Genomic DNA, 15,184 nt, shown 5'->3' with positions numbered 1-15,184 from the left:
GTTAGTCTTTGGTCGAACAAGCTAGGATGTGTCAAACTATCAACAACGATCTCATCATTCTGATAGTTGGACATCCTGACTTTTTATTATAACATAGATAATCAAATAATTATCTTAAACCTTTTTACATATCGAATGTTACAAATTCATTTATGACATATAAGAGGTTAGGGTCGGTGCGCTGCTCATGGCGGTGAGCCTAGGTCCGCGGGACAGGTTATCACACGGGTTGTCACAGAATTGAGTTAGTCACAAACTGACATTCCTGTCCTTGGTTCATGAAGTTTGTTATGTTAAACGAGCATGCGCGTGATATGTTTTTGGTGGGATTACGTATAAAGTATTTTGGCAGAAAACTATAACGTATATGGCGTGATGCAACATTCACTGAGTTCTTGCTCTTTTTGGATCGGGTATCGTATCGTTGTTTAAGTTCTCAAAAATCCATTATCATGGTTTATGTTTTTGTTCTTCACTTAAATTAATATATGTTCTGTTTGAAATTGCAACATTAAATGGCTCAGATACAAATTATTTTTCTTTAGGCCCAGCTTCGCTTAGGGCCTTGGGAATCAGTTATGAATTTATCTTTTTGTGGATTTTTCCTTTTTCCAAGCTGGGTTGGTTTTTTTAGCTGAATTGCTGGATTCATGTTCTGCTTATCCAACACTTTTAATTGTCTCATGTCTGATTACAATGTGATTGTGACATGTCTGATGACAATGTGTAAACAGAAGACAGAATATTATATTACTTGTCTGATAACGATGTGTAAACGGAATACAGAAACTAATAATGATGAATAACTAAAAGAAAGAAAACAAAATACAAAATATTATTTTCTTCAATACTTATGAAAAATTTGACAGTCATTACTCATTACTTTTAAAAAATCTTGTAAACTATATGCAGGGCCAGGGCTAACTCAATACTATTAAAAAACTTTGGGCAAAAATATTTTTAAACTCTATAATTGTTAGTTTCTGGATTATTACTTTTAAAACTATTTTTAAATAAAGTAATTAGTTTTATTTTATTAACTTTTTAATTAAAATATTTTATGTTATCATATCTTTGAAATATTATATTTTTTGTTGTCGTCTATCTATCTAAGGTAGATCAAGTGGAAAATAGACAAGTCGATTCTCCGAGGAACATCTCCATCTGTCCGGATCTGATCTATATAAAAGAAAGTATAGCATCTGGTCCTTGCATCTCTTGCTAACGTGTTTGCCCGATCATTTAGACTCCAAAGAATATAACACAGATTCACACTATGGAAGGTTTACTTTGAACAATATAACTTCGTACAGTTCGAAACGGACTATTCCTATTGGATAATATTAAGATTTTGAAATATTATCTAAATTTTAAACTTAATATGTATGTCAATAAAAATAAAAATCTTAAATTATTAAAATTTAGAAAAGTTTTGGGAGACCGTCTTTCGTACTTAACCGACACTAAAAATATATATTTATATTTGAAATTGATTGCATTACAGCTCCTACGAATGGACAATGACGTTCTCCTATTGGTGCTGGTATTTCAACAACCCAGCATTCAAATAAACAAGATGTGAGATTCAACTAAAAAAAAATAAAAAAAAATAAGAATATTCAAAGGAAAAAAAAAACTTTAAATTTTGCGGAGTCTTCGCTGAGATCATAACCAATGATAAAGCGATACGTTAATTAGTTAGCTAACTCACGTGAGTCTTAGTTGTCAATTAGTATTATTACAGACAAGATGCTCTAAAAAGCAAAACACTTTGCTATTACAGGGGGTTAAATTGGTAAATCACGCAAGTGTCCGGTAAAGGAGTGCGTCACCCACCACGGTCTTTCTCAGACAACGAAACGATCGTTTAAAGCAAGCGCAGTAACATATTTACCGTTTTGCCCCACAGCCGCCAACGCCCCACAGAATTATTCCTTCCAAGGAATTGTAAGACTATTACTTAAAAGAACTCGGTCCATCTTTTATTAATCACCGTTACTTGTGATTAAGATTTGACTTGGTTTGATAAATTGATAAAATACACCAAGAAAAATACTAAAGAACCCCCCCCCCCCCCCCCCCCCCCCCCGGTTAGGAAAAAGTAATTAATTTATTCAGAGGAGATGTGACACATGACGCACACGACACGACGACCACTTCCATAATTAATTTTGTTCTGACTTGACTTGGTTTAGTTTATAAGAACCGGTTCGAATCGGTTTTAAAAAAATCATTAACGCTAAAAAGTCGGTGAATTAGGAAAAGTACTTATTTCAACCAAAGAAGAGGGAAATAACATGACGTACAACACGACGACCATTTCCATAATCAATTTTGTTTGACTTGGCTTCGTTTTGTATGTAAAACCTGTACGAATCGGTTGAAGGAAAATCATTACAGGGAAAGAGTCGTGAATTAGGAAAAGTAATTAGTTTAACCAAGGAAGAGGAAATTACATGACACACACCACGACCATTTCCATAATCAAATCAAATTCTGTTTGACTTGACTTGGTTTAAACCGATTCGAATCATTGCGGGAAAAGGCGGTGAATTTGGGAAAATAAATTAATTTATTAATCAAAGAAGAGGGAAGAACATGATGACCAATTCCATAATCAATTGTGTTTGACTTGACTTGGTTTAAACCGGTTCGAATCGGTTCTAAGGAAAATCATTACGGGGAAAGGCGATGAAAATAATAAGTTTAATCAATCAAAGAAGAGGGAAGAACATGACGCACACGACGACGACCACTTCCATAACAAATTTCGTTTTCTTTCTTAGCTTCTGGCCAAGCCAACCAGAGATCCCCGTGGCCGTCTCTCTCTCTCTAATAATTACCAATCTCCAAGGAATCATTATTATTGTAATTATAATTGATCAATAATTATTCATGATATAAATCCTCCAACACCCTCCATTGTGGAGTCTAGTTTGAAAACCAATGAGCTGGTGAGTTTTGTCTCTTCTCTCTCGTTCCTTCTTCTTACAACAATGTTCTGTCTTGTTTTAAAATCTCCATGATTCTCTTGTGTTTTGTCCGTTTCTGTGTTTTATATTCTTCTCTGTGAGCCATTAAGGTTCTCTGCATTTCAATGTTTGCAATGGTTATTGGGTCAAAGCTTACTGCTTTTTTGTTTATTTAATTTATGTTTCGTAATAAAGGCGCTGACTTGTGATTATAGTGTCATTGCCTAACCTTCTGGGCTACCTTTCCCTTGTTTTATGCTCTGTCTCTTTGACGTTTTATGTAATACCCATTTTGTTTAATTATATATCGTCCTGAATTTATGTGTCGTGAGGAATTGGTTGTAAGTAAATTAATCATGAATTGGTTTGTGATTCAGGTGGTCAAGTTTGAAAAAGTTCAGAACTTTGGGTTGTAGATCATGTTTTCTAACCAGAAGTGGAAGTGTACATGGTCTCAGATAGCCACCCTTGCCTCTGTCATCGTTTTAGTCTCACTGGTTCATCTCTTTCTTGGACCTGTGGTGCCTTCTTTTGATTCCGTTAGTGTAAGGCAAGCTCAGAGTCTTTGTGGACCGGTTAATGAATCAATCACGCAAGTGACTAAGGACTCAAGTGAACCGGTTGCTGTTGTTGTTGCCTTTGATCGTCGGTTTCCTGCTGACTTACACGGTGCTGTAGTGTATAGAAACGCCTCATGGAAAAGTGAGATCGGTCAGTGGCTTTCTAGCTGTGATGCAGTTGCTAAAGAAGTTGACATTATTGAAGTAAGAGTATTATTAATGTTTTGGCATATTCTTGAAACAGTTTTGTTGTAAAGTTTGTGTTTTTTTTTTTGGTAGCCAATTGGTGGGAGGAAGTGTCTGAATGAGTGTAGTGGTCAAGGTGTTTGTAACCATGAGTTTGGGATTTGCCGTTGCTTCCATGGATTTACTGGTTAGTACCTATACGATATTTCTCGTGGGAAAATAGATCGTGTTTAAATGAAGTTGCTTTTAACCGGTTCTGTATAGGTGAAGACTGTTCACAAAAGCAGCAGTTAGAATGCAATTATGAGAAAACACCTGAGATGCCATATGGTAGATGGGTTGTTTCCATTTGTTCTAGACATTGTGATACCACAAGAGCCATGTGCTTTTGTGGAGAAGGCACCAAATATCCAAATCGTCCAGCTCCAGAGTCATGTGGATTCCAAATCAAGTAAGTTTCTTTCACCTGCTTCTTTTTCTTCTTGAGTCATCAAGCTTTGAAGACTATCTAACATTAACACAAATGTTTTTAGTGCGCCTGTGAATCCTGGAGAACCTAAAATGACGGACTGGTCTAAACCAGACTTGGACATTTTAACAACAAACAGTAGCAAACAAGGATGGTGCAATGTGGATCCAGAAGATGCATATGCCATGAAGGTGAAAATCAAAGAGGAATGTGACTGTAAATATGATTGTCTTTGGGGACGGTTCTGCGAAGTGCCTGTACAATGCACTTGTGTTAATCAGTGCTCTGGACATGGCAAATGCAGAGGAGGTTTCTGCCAGGTAATATATACTGTATCCACTGTCATAAACTTTGCATATTCTTAACCTTAAATCTTCCTAACTTTGTGTGTGTGTTTCAGTGTGATAAAGGCTGGTTTGGAACAGATTGTAGTATTCCATCCACTCTATCGTCGTTTGGAGAGTGGCCACAATGGCTTAGACCAGCACATCTCGAAGTTCCAAGTGGTAAAGATGTCCCTGGAAACCTCATTAATCTAAGTGCTGTTGTGAAGAAGAAGAGGCCTCTTATATACGTCTATGATCTACCCCCAGACTTCAACAGCTTACTTATTGAGGTCACAATCCAAACTTTGTATACTTCTTCTAAACAAACTTTAAAAATCTTTCTATGATAAAACATTTTAATCTCATCTGGTTGGGGGATTTGATGTTGCAGGGTCGGCATTTTAAGCTTGAGTGTGTTAACAGGATCTATGATGACAGGAATGCAACAGTGTGGACAGATTATCTATATGGTTCCCAGGTTTCCTACTAAACTTGACTCAGATACCAGATAATTTAACATAGGCATGAGGGTTCGGTTAGTTCGGTTGAACATATATCTTACCGAACCAACCCAAAATAAAATTCAGTTCGGTTTTGGTTAATTCAATTTTTTGAAAATGGTACCAATTTTTTTTACTTCAGTTAGATTTTTGTTAAATTTTGTTAAAGTTTTGGATAAGTTCAGTTAAAATCGGTTAATTTAGTTAATTTGGTTTGAAATTTGGTTAGTTCGGTTGGAGTTTTGGTATGGTTTGGGTATAATCTTTTTCTAAAAGAAGAAAATCGAAGTAAACAATTGTCCAACCGAACCAAAAACCAAATATTTTTTAAAAAGCCTACCAAATCGAAATGAACTTCAAACCAAACTAACCGAATTAACCAAAATTTTGGTTCGGTTCAAAATCTCACGCCTAATTCAACATATTATCTCCTGAATTTGAATTGAGAGATAAATTTGCCTCTTGTAATTTTGAAGATGGCATTCTATGAGAGCATTTTGGCAACCGCTCATCGTACACTGAATGGTGAAGAGGCAGATTTTTTCTTTGTTCCTGTTCTTGATTCATGCATTATAAACCGTGCTGATGATTCACCTCACCTCAGCATGCAGGTTGGGTCAAGACTCAAGAAACTCATCTTTGTTATTCTCTGCTTGCAGAAACTCTGGAGAGCTGATATGTTTTTTTATTACCTGCAGAATCATACTGGTTTAAGAAGCTCACTTACCTTAGAGTTCTACAAAAGAGCTTATGAACACATCGTTGAGAAATATTCATACTGGAACCGTTCATCTGGGAGAGACCATATTTGGGTAAATGATGATGCAAAACATATAATTAGGATTGTTATCTCAAAAGCTAATGTGGCTATAACTTATTACAGTTTTTCTCATGGGATGAAGGTGCTTGCTATGCTCCTAAAGAGATATGGAACAGCATGATGCTTGTTCATTGGGGTAACACAAACTCTAAGCATAAAAATTCAACAACAGCTTATTGGGGTGATAACTGGGATGAGATATCTCAAGAGAGGAGAGGAGATCATCCTTGCTTTGACCCTAGCAAAGATCTTGTGGTTCCAGCTTGGAAAGTTCCTGATCCACACTCCATGCGTGTTAATTACTGGGAAAGGTATATATGTTGTCTGATGGTTCTTGGACAATCTCTTAAAACTCAAAGCCTGACACTTGTTTTCTTCTTCTTGTCATTAGGCCTAGGGAAAAGAGGAAAACATTGTTTTACTTCAATGGGAATCTTGGACCTGCTTATGAAAAGGGAAGGCCAGAAGATTCGTAAGTCTCTACTTAAACGTTAAACCAAGCTGTGATTCAAACAACATTCTTAGTGGAGATTGATATAATTAGGCATGTGGGTTCGTTAGTCTGGGTTATTCGGTTTGGGTAGTTTGGTTTTCGGTCAGTTCGGTTCAACTAAAAACTTATGGAAGTCACCCGAAAATAAAATTCGTTTCGGTTAAGTATTCGGTTAGTTCAGTTTTTGAAAATCTTACAAAGTTTTTGATTTCGGTTAGATTTTGGTTTAATTTTGTTAAAATGTTGGATAATTTTGGTTATTTTCGAAATTTCAGATAGTTTAGTTCAATTTGATAGGTTCTCTGGAAAAAATGGTTTTCGGTTTGGTTTGGTTCGGCAGTCGGTTACTTTGGTTTTCTTCTTTATTTTTAAGAAAAAAATAATACCCAAACAATACCAAAAACCTAATTTAATGTAAGTATACCCGGTTCATGGATTCGGTTCGGTTCAAAATCCCAGCTCTAATGGTCCGGTAACATGTAATGCAGGTATAGCATGGGAATCAGGCAGAAGCTAGCGGAAGAGTTTGGCTCGAGCCCTAACAAAGAAGGGAAGCTCGGGAAGCAGCATGCAGACGATGTCATTGTCACTCCATCTCGTTCTGACAACTACCACAACGACATAGCTTCTTCAATCTTCTGTGGTGTGTTTCCTGGAGATGGTTGGAGTGGTCGCATGGAAGATAGTATCTTACAAGGATGCGTCCCTGTCATCATTCAGGTAATATACATACCTTTGAACTTATCTTACCGCATTCTATACATTCCTAAAGATGATGTCTCTCTTTATTAGGATGGAATCTACTTACCTTATGAGAACATGCTCAACTACGAAAGCTTTGCAGTTCGTGTTAGCGAAGATGACATTCCAAATCTCATAAACACTCTCCGAGTACTCACTCTCTCTCATAATCTTGTAACATTCTGCTCCTAGTCTTGACCTCACTTCGTTTGTATTTTATTTGAAATCTCCAACAGGGATTCAATGAGACAGAGATACAATTCAGACTGGCTAATGTAAAGAAGCTCTGGCAAAGGTTCTTGTTCCGAGACTCCATCTTGCTTGAAGCAGAAAGACAGAAAGCTAGTTATGGACATGAAGAAGACTGGGCTGTTCAGTTCTCAAAACTGAAACACGACGACGTCTTTGCTACTTTCATACAAACTCTGCATTATAAGCTACACAATGATCCATGGAGACAAGAGCAAGTAGTGAACCGGACAAAAGATTACGGTTTGCCTCAAGAATGTCTTCACAAAACAAGCTGATCTAAAGTTGGAACTGTGGAAGTAAATACACATATACCTGGCAGAATCATTCGTATACACATTAATTTTGAAAAGGAATAATCAATCACATCATGTTTAGTTCTTTGGCTTCTTATTTTGTGTTTTCTTATAGCTTAGACCGGTTTTAGTCTCGGTTTAACCAAAATTCACTCTGTATTTCGGTTCAACTGATGACTCCAACTGGAAATTACATAATTTTCAATTGGGTTTCGGTTTAGTTGGTTGTGGAACCAATTTTGCATGGATCAGTTTGATGAAATATATTTGTCATACCATCAAAACCTTACCAGATGTTTAATTCAGTTTAGTTCTTTGACTTCTTGCTCTGTGTTTTTAAAGCTTAGACCAGTTTTAGTCTCGGTTTAACCGAAACTCACTCTGTATTTCGGTTTAATTGATGACTTCAGCTAGAAATTATGAATCATTCAATTGGTATTTGGGTTTCGGTTTAGTTTGTCGTGGAACCAACTTTGTATGGATCGGTTTGATTAAATACATTTGTTATACCGTCAAAATAATACCATATGTTTAATTCAGTTTAGTTTTTTCTTGGCTTCTTGTTTTGTGGATTTACAGCTTAGACCGGTTTTAGTCTTGGTTGAACCGAAATTGACTATATTTCGGTACAATTGATGACTCCAACTAGAAATTATGAATGATTCAATTATGTTTCGGTTTAGTTGGTACCCGGTTCGGTTCAAGTTTGTTGATTCAGACGACGTAGTTCACGTGGAGGGGCAAAACAGTCATTGTAGTTTCACCTGAACACTAGTTTGAAGTACTTGAGTGTCCGCCGGCGAACCCTAAAGACTTGTCAGCCCCTCTCTCTCTTCACAACATGTCTCTCTCTTCTCTCTCCTTCGACACCAAGCCAAGATTCGCCCTCGGAGGCCCATTCAACCGCCGTCATCCTCCCCTCCACCACCCTCGTAACTCCCTCTCCTACTCAGCTAAGCGTCAGGCTATCTCAGCATCACTGAGCGTCGCCGCTGACTCAACCGCCATCGAGTCTATATCACGGATTGAATCACTGAGTCAAGTATCAGGTGTGCTTGGTTGCCAGTGGGGAGATGAAGGCAAAGGCAAGCTCGTTGACATCTTAGCTCAGCACTTCGACATCGTTGCTCGTTGTCAGGTAAAGTTAACATTTTTACCAATGTTCAAAAAAGTTAGAACGATTGTTGATTTTTATTAATTAGCAAATATTAAAGTTTTGGTTTTTAATATTAAAGTTGTGATCTTTGTTGTTAAGGGTGGAGCTAATGCTGGACACACTATATACAACTCAGAAGGGAAGAAGTTTGCTCTTCACTTAGTACCTTCAGGTATACTCAACGAGGACACTACCTGTGTGATCGGCAACGGAGTTGTGGTTCATTTACCAGGTCTCTTCAAAGAGATCGATGGTCTAGAGTCCAACGGCGTCTCCTGCAAAGGAAGGATCCTGGTCTCAGACCGTGCTCATCTCTTGTTTGACTTCCATCAAGAAGTTGACGGTCTCAGAGAATCCGAGCTCGCAAAATCATTCATCGGTACTACCAAGAGAGGAATCGGTCCTTGCTACTCAAGTAAAGTGATAAGGAACGGTATCAGAGTTGGTGACCTAAGGCACATGGACACTTTGCCTCAGAAGCTTGATCTTTTGCTAGCAGATGCGGCTGCTAGGTTTCCGGGGTTTAAGTACACTCCGGAGATGCTTAGGGAAGAGGTTGAAGCGTATAAGAGATACGCTGAGAGGTTGGAGCCGTATATAACTGACACGGTTCATTTCATGAATGAGGCGATTTCGAATAAGAAGAAGGTTTTGGTTGAAGGTGGTCAGGCTACTATGTTGGATATTGACTTTGGGACTTATCCTTTTGTTACTTCTTCGAGTCCTTCGGCTGGTGGGATATGCACAGGTCTTGGTATCGCTCCGAGAGCTGTTGGTGATCTAATTGGAGTGGTAAGTATATAAAACTCACTCATAAACTTGTGTTGTTGCGTTGATATTGTTCAATGTTCAAGAAATAGCTAGACGGTAACTATGAGTTTAATAGTAGATTATTGTTTAGACATGTGAATATACAGTTTGAGAACATACAATGTGGAGCAACGAAAGAGATATTAAAGCATTGTGATGATCTTTGTGTTTTTGTCAGGTGAAAGCATACACTACTAGAGTTGGTTCAGGACCGTTTCCTACGGAGAATTTGGGAACAGGTGGTGACCTTCTTAGGTTGGCTGGACAAGAGTTCGGCACTACAACTGGTCGTCCTCGTCGGTGTGGATGGCTAGACCTTGTTGCGCTGAAATTCTCTTGCCAAATCAATGGTTTTGCATCGCTTAATCTCACCAAGCTCGATGTGCTTTCGGACCTGAACGAGATTCAGCTTGGTGTGGCTTACAAGAAGAGTGATGGCACTCGTGTTGAATCCTTTCCTGGTGATCTTCGTCTTCTTGAAGAACTTCAAGTAAGTGTTGTTCTTCTAAATGGTCAGTTGATTCTCTTATTTGTGGGGATGATAAGGAACTTTGGTTTAACTGTGTAGGTGGAGTATGAGACCTTGCCTGGATGGAACTCTGACATTTCCTCAATCAGAAACTACGCTGATCTTCCAAAGGCTGCACAGCAATACGTTGAGAGGATTGAAGAACTTGTGGGTGTGCCTATTCATTACATTGGTATTGGACCTGGTCGTGATGCCCTTATATATAAATGATTTCTAGGTTAGGCTTTTTTGTCTGACTTTAAAAAAAACTTGATGAAGCATCAAGTTACTTGAGATTGTTACACGCTTTGGATTTGATTAATGTTATTGTTATGTGTTGGCAATGTTTCTTATATTTGAAGGAAGATGAATTCTATGTTGAATTGAATTCTTGAAGTTTGCATCTTTCATGTTTGATCCTTACTCTTAAAACCTAGTCCAAAAGACATTGACTGAAACGAAAAGGACAGCTTCTATGATTAGTGTGGCATCGAAACTTTTTAGTGTGTTAATGCATCATGTGATGTCTTTTACGTTATTTAGTTTTTGTTGATTTTCAATAAATCGTTAGGGGTAGGTAGGCGTTTTATATGGAATTATTGATTAGTCGGGTGTGTAGACCAATTTTTTGAACTCCTAGATCTTTTTTTTTAAATCGTTTCGTTTAGATATGATTTACCGAGTAGGTGATGCTTATACCGATTGTTAGAAAACTAGTTTTTGTCATTTTATTTTCTCCACAGAAAGTTTGCCTTGTTGGTGATATTTTGAAGGAACATCTTGGCTTTTACAGATAAAATCTGATCATACCACCATGATATTATAGTTTGTTCACCAGGGTAGGTAAAGCTTATGCATGGTTACTTGCACAAAGCATCTAACATTCTTTTAGGACTGTGACTTTCACTACCTTTTCAACTCTTGCATGAAAAAAAGAAGAACAGGCTTAAATTAATATACCAAAAAAAGAAAAACAGAACAACTCATTTCATATTCAGAAGTACACTGACTCATTTTTATTGCTGCACAGACTGCACTCTCAGCATATCACTTTCTAGTTTCTACCCATGCAGCTACACTATTCCAAAACACACTAACACTAGACCTAACTCCATATGTGTACTTCTGAATATGATAGTAAGTAGCTTTTCACTCATCTAAGCTTCCACAGAAGTTCCAGATAGAAGAGAAACCTAGATCATCGTCCTCAAAATCAAAATCGAACTGCATAGCTGAGGTTTCACTTCCCGGCATCTCAATCATCGTCTCCCAGCTTAAACTCTGAGCTGTGAAAGGACTTCCACCTTCTTCTTGCTCGTTCCACGGCGGGGTGGGATGAGACTCTGCTACTTGGCTTGCTTCTGGTTGACTCTTATCCTTCAAGATCCCCATCTGCTGAAGAAACTCGGTCAGGTCAATCTCTGGTTTCTCCTTATCACCATCACCTTCCAGCACCGTGTCCTTGCTGGTCTTTTCATCAAGAAGGCTTTTCGACTCGGTGGAGGAAGAGCTAGAAGAATAGGACTGAGATAAAAGCCCGTTTCTCTTGAGCTCATCAAGTCTTTGCTGGATAACTTGAACACTAGGCTGAGCATTCACATTCAGCAAACCGCGAGAAGGAAACATAGAGATGAACTTCTTTGAAGGAACCCATTTAAACCTCTGAGTGTTGTTCAGAGGAGGTCCTTGTTGTTTCCGCTGCTGAAGATGAGGTAAGTTGAGATAAGCTTCAGGACCATATAGTTTCAGCGCGGCTTCGTCATAGGCCATGGCTGCTTCTTCAGCTGTAGCGAAAGAGCCGAGCCAGAGTCTTGCTCTCTTCTTGGGCTCTCTGATCTCAGCCACCCATTTGCCCCATGTTCTTTGCCTGACTCCACGGTAACGGCAAAGAGCGTTTTGTGGACCGCCTTTGCCACGAGCTGGACCTTTCTTCCATTGTTTCATTGAGGATGGTTTCTCCATTTTTGTGTGTTGTAGTGAAGAAGAGAGGGATGTGATGATGATAATGGGGGAACTTAGAGAAGAATGAGTGTTTAAATATTGTCACGGTTCTCTTCACTTCTAAGAGAATTGCTTTTTTTTTCACCCGCGCATGTGACCGTTGCTTTCTCCTCATCTGTTATTTTTTCAGAACGAATAAAATTTTCTTATTTTGTCGGAAACTAGTTCTTTTTTTTTTTATAATAAGTTTTAACCATTTCATCTCAACTTCGTATTTACTACCAAAGGCTAAAACTATAACAAGAAGGATCGCTAGTTGTAGCTGTAGATGTCCCCTACATTTCAAGACAGTCGTAATGCCAATCGTATGATCCACTTTTGATGAGAAGGCTTCACACATGTCCCTTCCATTAAGAGATATAACGATAAAGTTTGTGCATCATTAGATTTAGAGACGACTCTGTATATTCTGCAATTTCGGCTCGATTTGCATTCACATTTTCAAAGAAATCTCTTACCATTTGGAACTTAAGTTTGTTTTTTTGCAGTTCAGTCAAAGTTTGGCGTAATTTTAATAAAATTTTATTTGTTTCATATCTTGATAAAGATGAATTTTAATACGTAAATTTAATAGAATTTTAATTCTTTTGTGTTTGGTATGAAATAATAAACTGCTCAGATTATAAAAAATGAAAACAAGACACAAGTGTCAACAAAATTTGATTGGTTGCATTCACTTTGACAAAAATTAATAAAAATAATTATATGAAAATTAATGTTGATTAATTATGTTTTTTGTTATTTAATTTTGTTGTGATTGATATAGTTTTGTTTAATAGTGAAAGCATGATGTACTTACTGAATCGTTAAAATTAATTTGGTTTTGGTTGAAAAAAAATTAATATGGTTTTGTTATGTCGCAGTGATTTAAGTCGCGTAATAGTTAAGGTTTATTAAATAATTGATTTACATTAATCAAAAGAAGTTTTGATTGATATTGACCTCTTTATCTTTAATTTTCTTTATTATTTTTCTCGTGATTTTCTTTAAAAAAATTGGTTTTAATTAGGTTATATGCTTGCTTAGCTCTAATATGTGAAAGAGCTAGAGCGATATCTAGTGAGACAAATGAAAAGGTGTTTAAATGATTCTTTTCTTGAGACACTTTAGAGCTTTTGGGTTTAATAATTTTTTCATTTTATCATTTTATCATTTTGGTTGTCTTCTTTAGGAGGAGAATTGGAGGGACATAAGAAAAGAGAGGCAAAGTCACGAGCCACACACACATAAGAATCATGTGTTCGATCCTGAGTATGAAGTCTTGTTAAGTGATTTATAGATTTTCAGATTTATGCGCCGCTCCCTTCATCTTTATCCCATGCTCATTGCTCCCTTACGTTCACATCTAATCACCACGTTGCTCATTGACATCCATTTACTTATTAAAAAGTGATTATACATAAAAGTAGAATAATTGTTTCAATAAAATAATACATTACCTATTACGTATGCTCATTCTCGACTATGCGAATCATCATCACTAATAATTGGTCTACGTAGCAAGTACTTTAGTTGTAATCCAGTTTCACTGTATTAACCCACTCTACAAACAATTTATATAATTGTATCTGTTGAATATGTTATGTTTAAGTTCTTTATTAATGTAAATTTCGAAAGCATTCTATTAATGAAACTTGAAAGTATTTAACGTAGTCTTTTTTTTTTTTTGACATTGAAAGGCAATTCTATTACTCAACTCCCTATGGAAAGATCTTGCAGTCTTACCTAAAATGTCTGAAATCTGGTTTCGCGTTCGTGGAACATGAATGATGCTGAAGTCCGGGAAGCATATCTGTAACGTCTCTATCCTCTCCAACTCCGTCGCAAAACTTGACCACGCCTGAGGGTCCTTTATCATTGCAATCAGCTCCTTACAATCCGTTCCAAAGCTCTGACATGTTGAGTGTTGAAGCATATTCTCCATCGCCCATTGCAGTGCTTCTACTTCCGAATGCAAGGCTGATTCGCGTCGAGTGACATTCCTTGTTCCCATAAGTTGAATGTTCTCATTACTGTCCATCCATACCCATCCGCATCCATTGAATTGAGCAGAAGATGTCCAAGATCCATCTAATAAGCAGATATTACCCAAGCTTATGACTTGGGTTGCCACCGGGTTATTATCTTGTACCACTGGTTGCACCAGTTCGTTAGCATCAAACCAGGCTTTGCATTCACTTTCTGCATGTCGAACTAGTTCCAAAGGATCTCTATCTATACCCCTAAAAAGTTTTTCATTCCTAGCCTTCCAAATATACCATATTATCCAGGGATAAGGATCTCTGTCGAGTTCTGGCTCAATAATGCTATTCTTCCTCCAAAACAGAAAGTCCATATTCGTGTAGACACTTGATACGGGAAATATATATGGGCTTGTCGGAGTGGACGATAATGACCAAACTTGGAGAGCTGGTGGACATTCAAAAATGACATGGATTACTGTTTCCTCTACTTCTCCACATCTCGGACAGTAATTATCACACCTCAATTTAACGTAGTCATTTCAACATAGAACTTACAATCTATACTATTAAAGCATGATCTTATTATTCTTTTACCTTAGTCTACCATTTTCTTTATAACCATTACATGTTTCATTAAGGACAATCAAATAATATTAATAACACATCTATATTGGGTCATTTTTTTGGATCCAGCCCACATCAGATATCTCTTGGACCATTTGGGCCGATTAAGAAATCAGATCTAATTCTCACATTTTTTTTCCCTTGGGCCATTGAGTCTAAGTTCAAATAAATTTTTTTCAACTATTCTTAATTATTATTTTTTTTCTTTTCTTAATATAATTTAAGCATTCATAAAAGTATAATTTTTATTAAAATAACTTTTTTTTATTAAAATATTAACCACATAATAAAATTAATTTATTAGAGTTATACCAACTTAATTTATTAAAGAAATAAAATTTAATTTTTTAAACATAAATAGTCATTTAAAATGAAATACGATAAATAAAGATAAAAAATTTAAGTCTTTTATAAAATAAAACATAAATATATGAAAATATGATATTTACTAAATATTTGTCAATTGAAAAAAAAGAAAATAAACCCGCGCTTCAAAATCTAGTATGATT

The 15,184-nt window shown here is 36.8% G+C and overlaps 3 protein-coding genes across 3 annotated transcripts; 2 read left to right on the top strand and 1 right to left on the bottom strand.

The window, feature by feature from the left end:
* The first annotated feature begins 2,239 nt into the window (after nucleotides 1-2,239).
* On the top strand, nucleotides 2,240-7,896 carry LOC103841670. Its single transcript, XM_033280081.1, has 14 exons — nucleotides 2,240-2,954; nucleotides 3,350-3,736; nucleotides 3,812-3,905; nucleotides 3,983-4,169; nucleotides 4,252-4,507; nucleotides 4,588-4,803; nucleotides 4,905-4,991; nucleotides 5,490-5,624; nucleotides 5,712-5,825; nucleotides 5,897-6,144; nucleotides 6,225-6,305; nucleotides 6,815-7,046; nucleotides 7,119-7,217; nucleotides 7,304-7,896. Exons 2-14 carry the CDS (start codon nucleotides 3,392-3,394, stop codon nucleotides 7,592-7,594), a joined length of 2,385 nt encoding a protein of 794 aa, XP_033135972.1. The 5' UTR covers nucleotides 2,240-2,954; nucleotides 3,350-3,391; the 3' UTR covers nucleotides 7,595-7,896.
* Nucleotides 7,897-8,402: 506 nt separating this feature from the next.
* On the top strand, nucleotides 8,403-10,491 carry LOC103841669 (adenylosuccinate synthetase, chloroplastic). Its single transcript, XM_009118218.3, has 4 exons — nucleotides 8,403-8,750; nucleotides 8,868-9,560; nucleotides 9,757-10,068; nucleotides 10,147-10,491. Exons 1-4 carry the CDS (start codon nucleotides 8,454-8,456, stop codon nucleotides 10,315-10,317), a joined length of 1,473 nt encoding a protein of 490 aa, XP_009116466.1. The 5' UTR covers nucleotides 8,403-8,453; the 3' UTR covers nucleotides 10,318-10,491.
* A 384-nt stretch (nucleotides 10,492-10,875) lies between these two features.
* Nucleotides 10,876-14,953, bottom strand: LOC103841668 (dehydration-responsive element-binding protein 2F). The gene has a single exon (XM_033280142.1). It carries the CDS (start codon nucleotides 12,046-12,048, stop codon nucleotides 11,236-11,238), a length of 813 nt encoding a protein of 270 aa, XP_033136033.1. The 5' UTR covers nucleotides 12,049-14,953; the 3' UTR covers nucleotides 10,876-11,235.
* Nucleotides 14,954-15,184: the final 231 nt, after the last annotated feature.

This window comes from Brassica rapa, chromosome A09 (assembly GCF_000309985.2).
Source record: "Brassica rapa cultivar Chiifu-401-42 chromosome A09, CAAS_Brap_v3.01, whole genome shotgun sequence".
Taxonomy (NCBI): Eukaryota; Viridiplantae; Streptophyta; class Magnoliopsida; order Brassicales; family Brassicaceae; genus Brassica; species Brassica rapa.
Note: the sequence above shows the minus strand (reverse complement) of the source record. Positions and strands in the feature narration are given on the sequence as shown.

What these genes read in the sequence shown, in the direction of transcription:
- LOC103841669 (XM_009118218.3), top strand. Translation starts at nt 8,454, where the DNA reads ATGTCTCTCTCTTCTCTCTCCTTCGACACCAAGCCAAGATTCGCCCTC. An exon ending in ACATCGTTGCTCGTTGTCAG is followed by an intron (nt 8,751 to 8,867) that starts GTAAAGTTAACA and finishes TTTGTTGTTAAG; the next exon opens with GGTGGAGCTAATGCTGGACA. An exon ending in GTCTTCTTGAAGAACTTCAA is followed by an intron (nt 10,069 to 10,146) that starts GTAAGTGTTGTT and finishes TTAACTGTGTAG; the next exon opens with GTGGAGTATGAGACCTTGCC.
- LOC103841670 (XM_033280081.1), top strand. Translation starts at nt 3,392, where the DNA reads ATGTTTTCTAACCAGAAGTGGAAGTGTACATGGTCTCAGATAGCCACC. An exon ending in AAGAAGTTGACATTATTGAA is followed by an intron (nt 3,737 to 3,811) that starts GTAAGAGTATTA and finishes TTTTTTTGGTAG; the next exon opens with CCAATTGGTGGGAGGAAGTG. An exon ending in GCGTCCCTGTCATCATTCAG is followed by an intron (nt 7,047 to 7,118) that starts GTAATATACATA and finishes TCTCTTTATTAG; the next exon opens with GATGGAATCTACTTACCTTA.
- LOC103841668 (XM_033280142.1), bottom strand. Translation starts at nt 12,048, where the DNA reads ATGGAGAAACCATCCTCAATGAAACAATGGAAGAAAGGTCCAGCTCGT.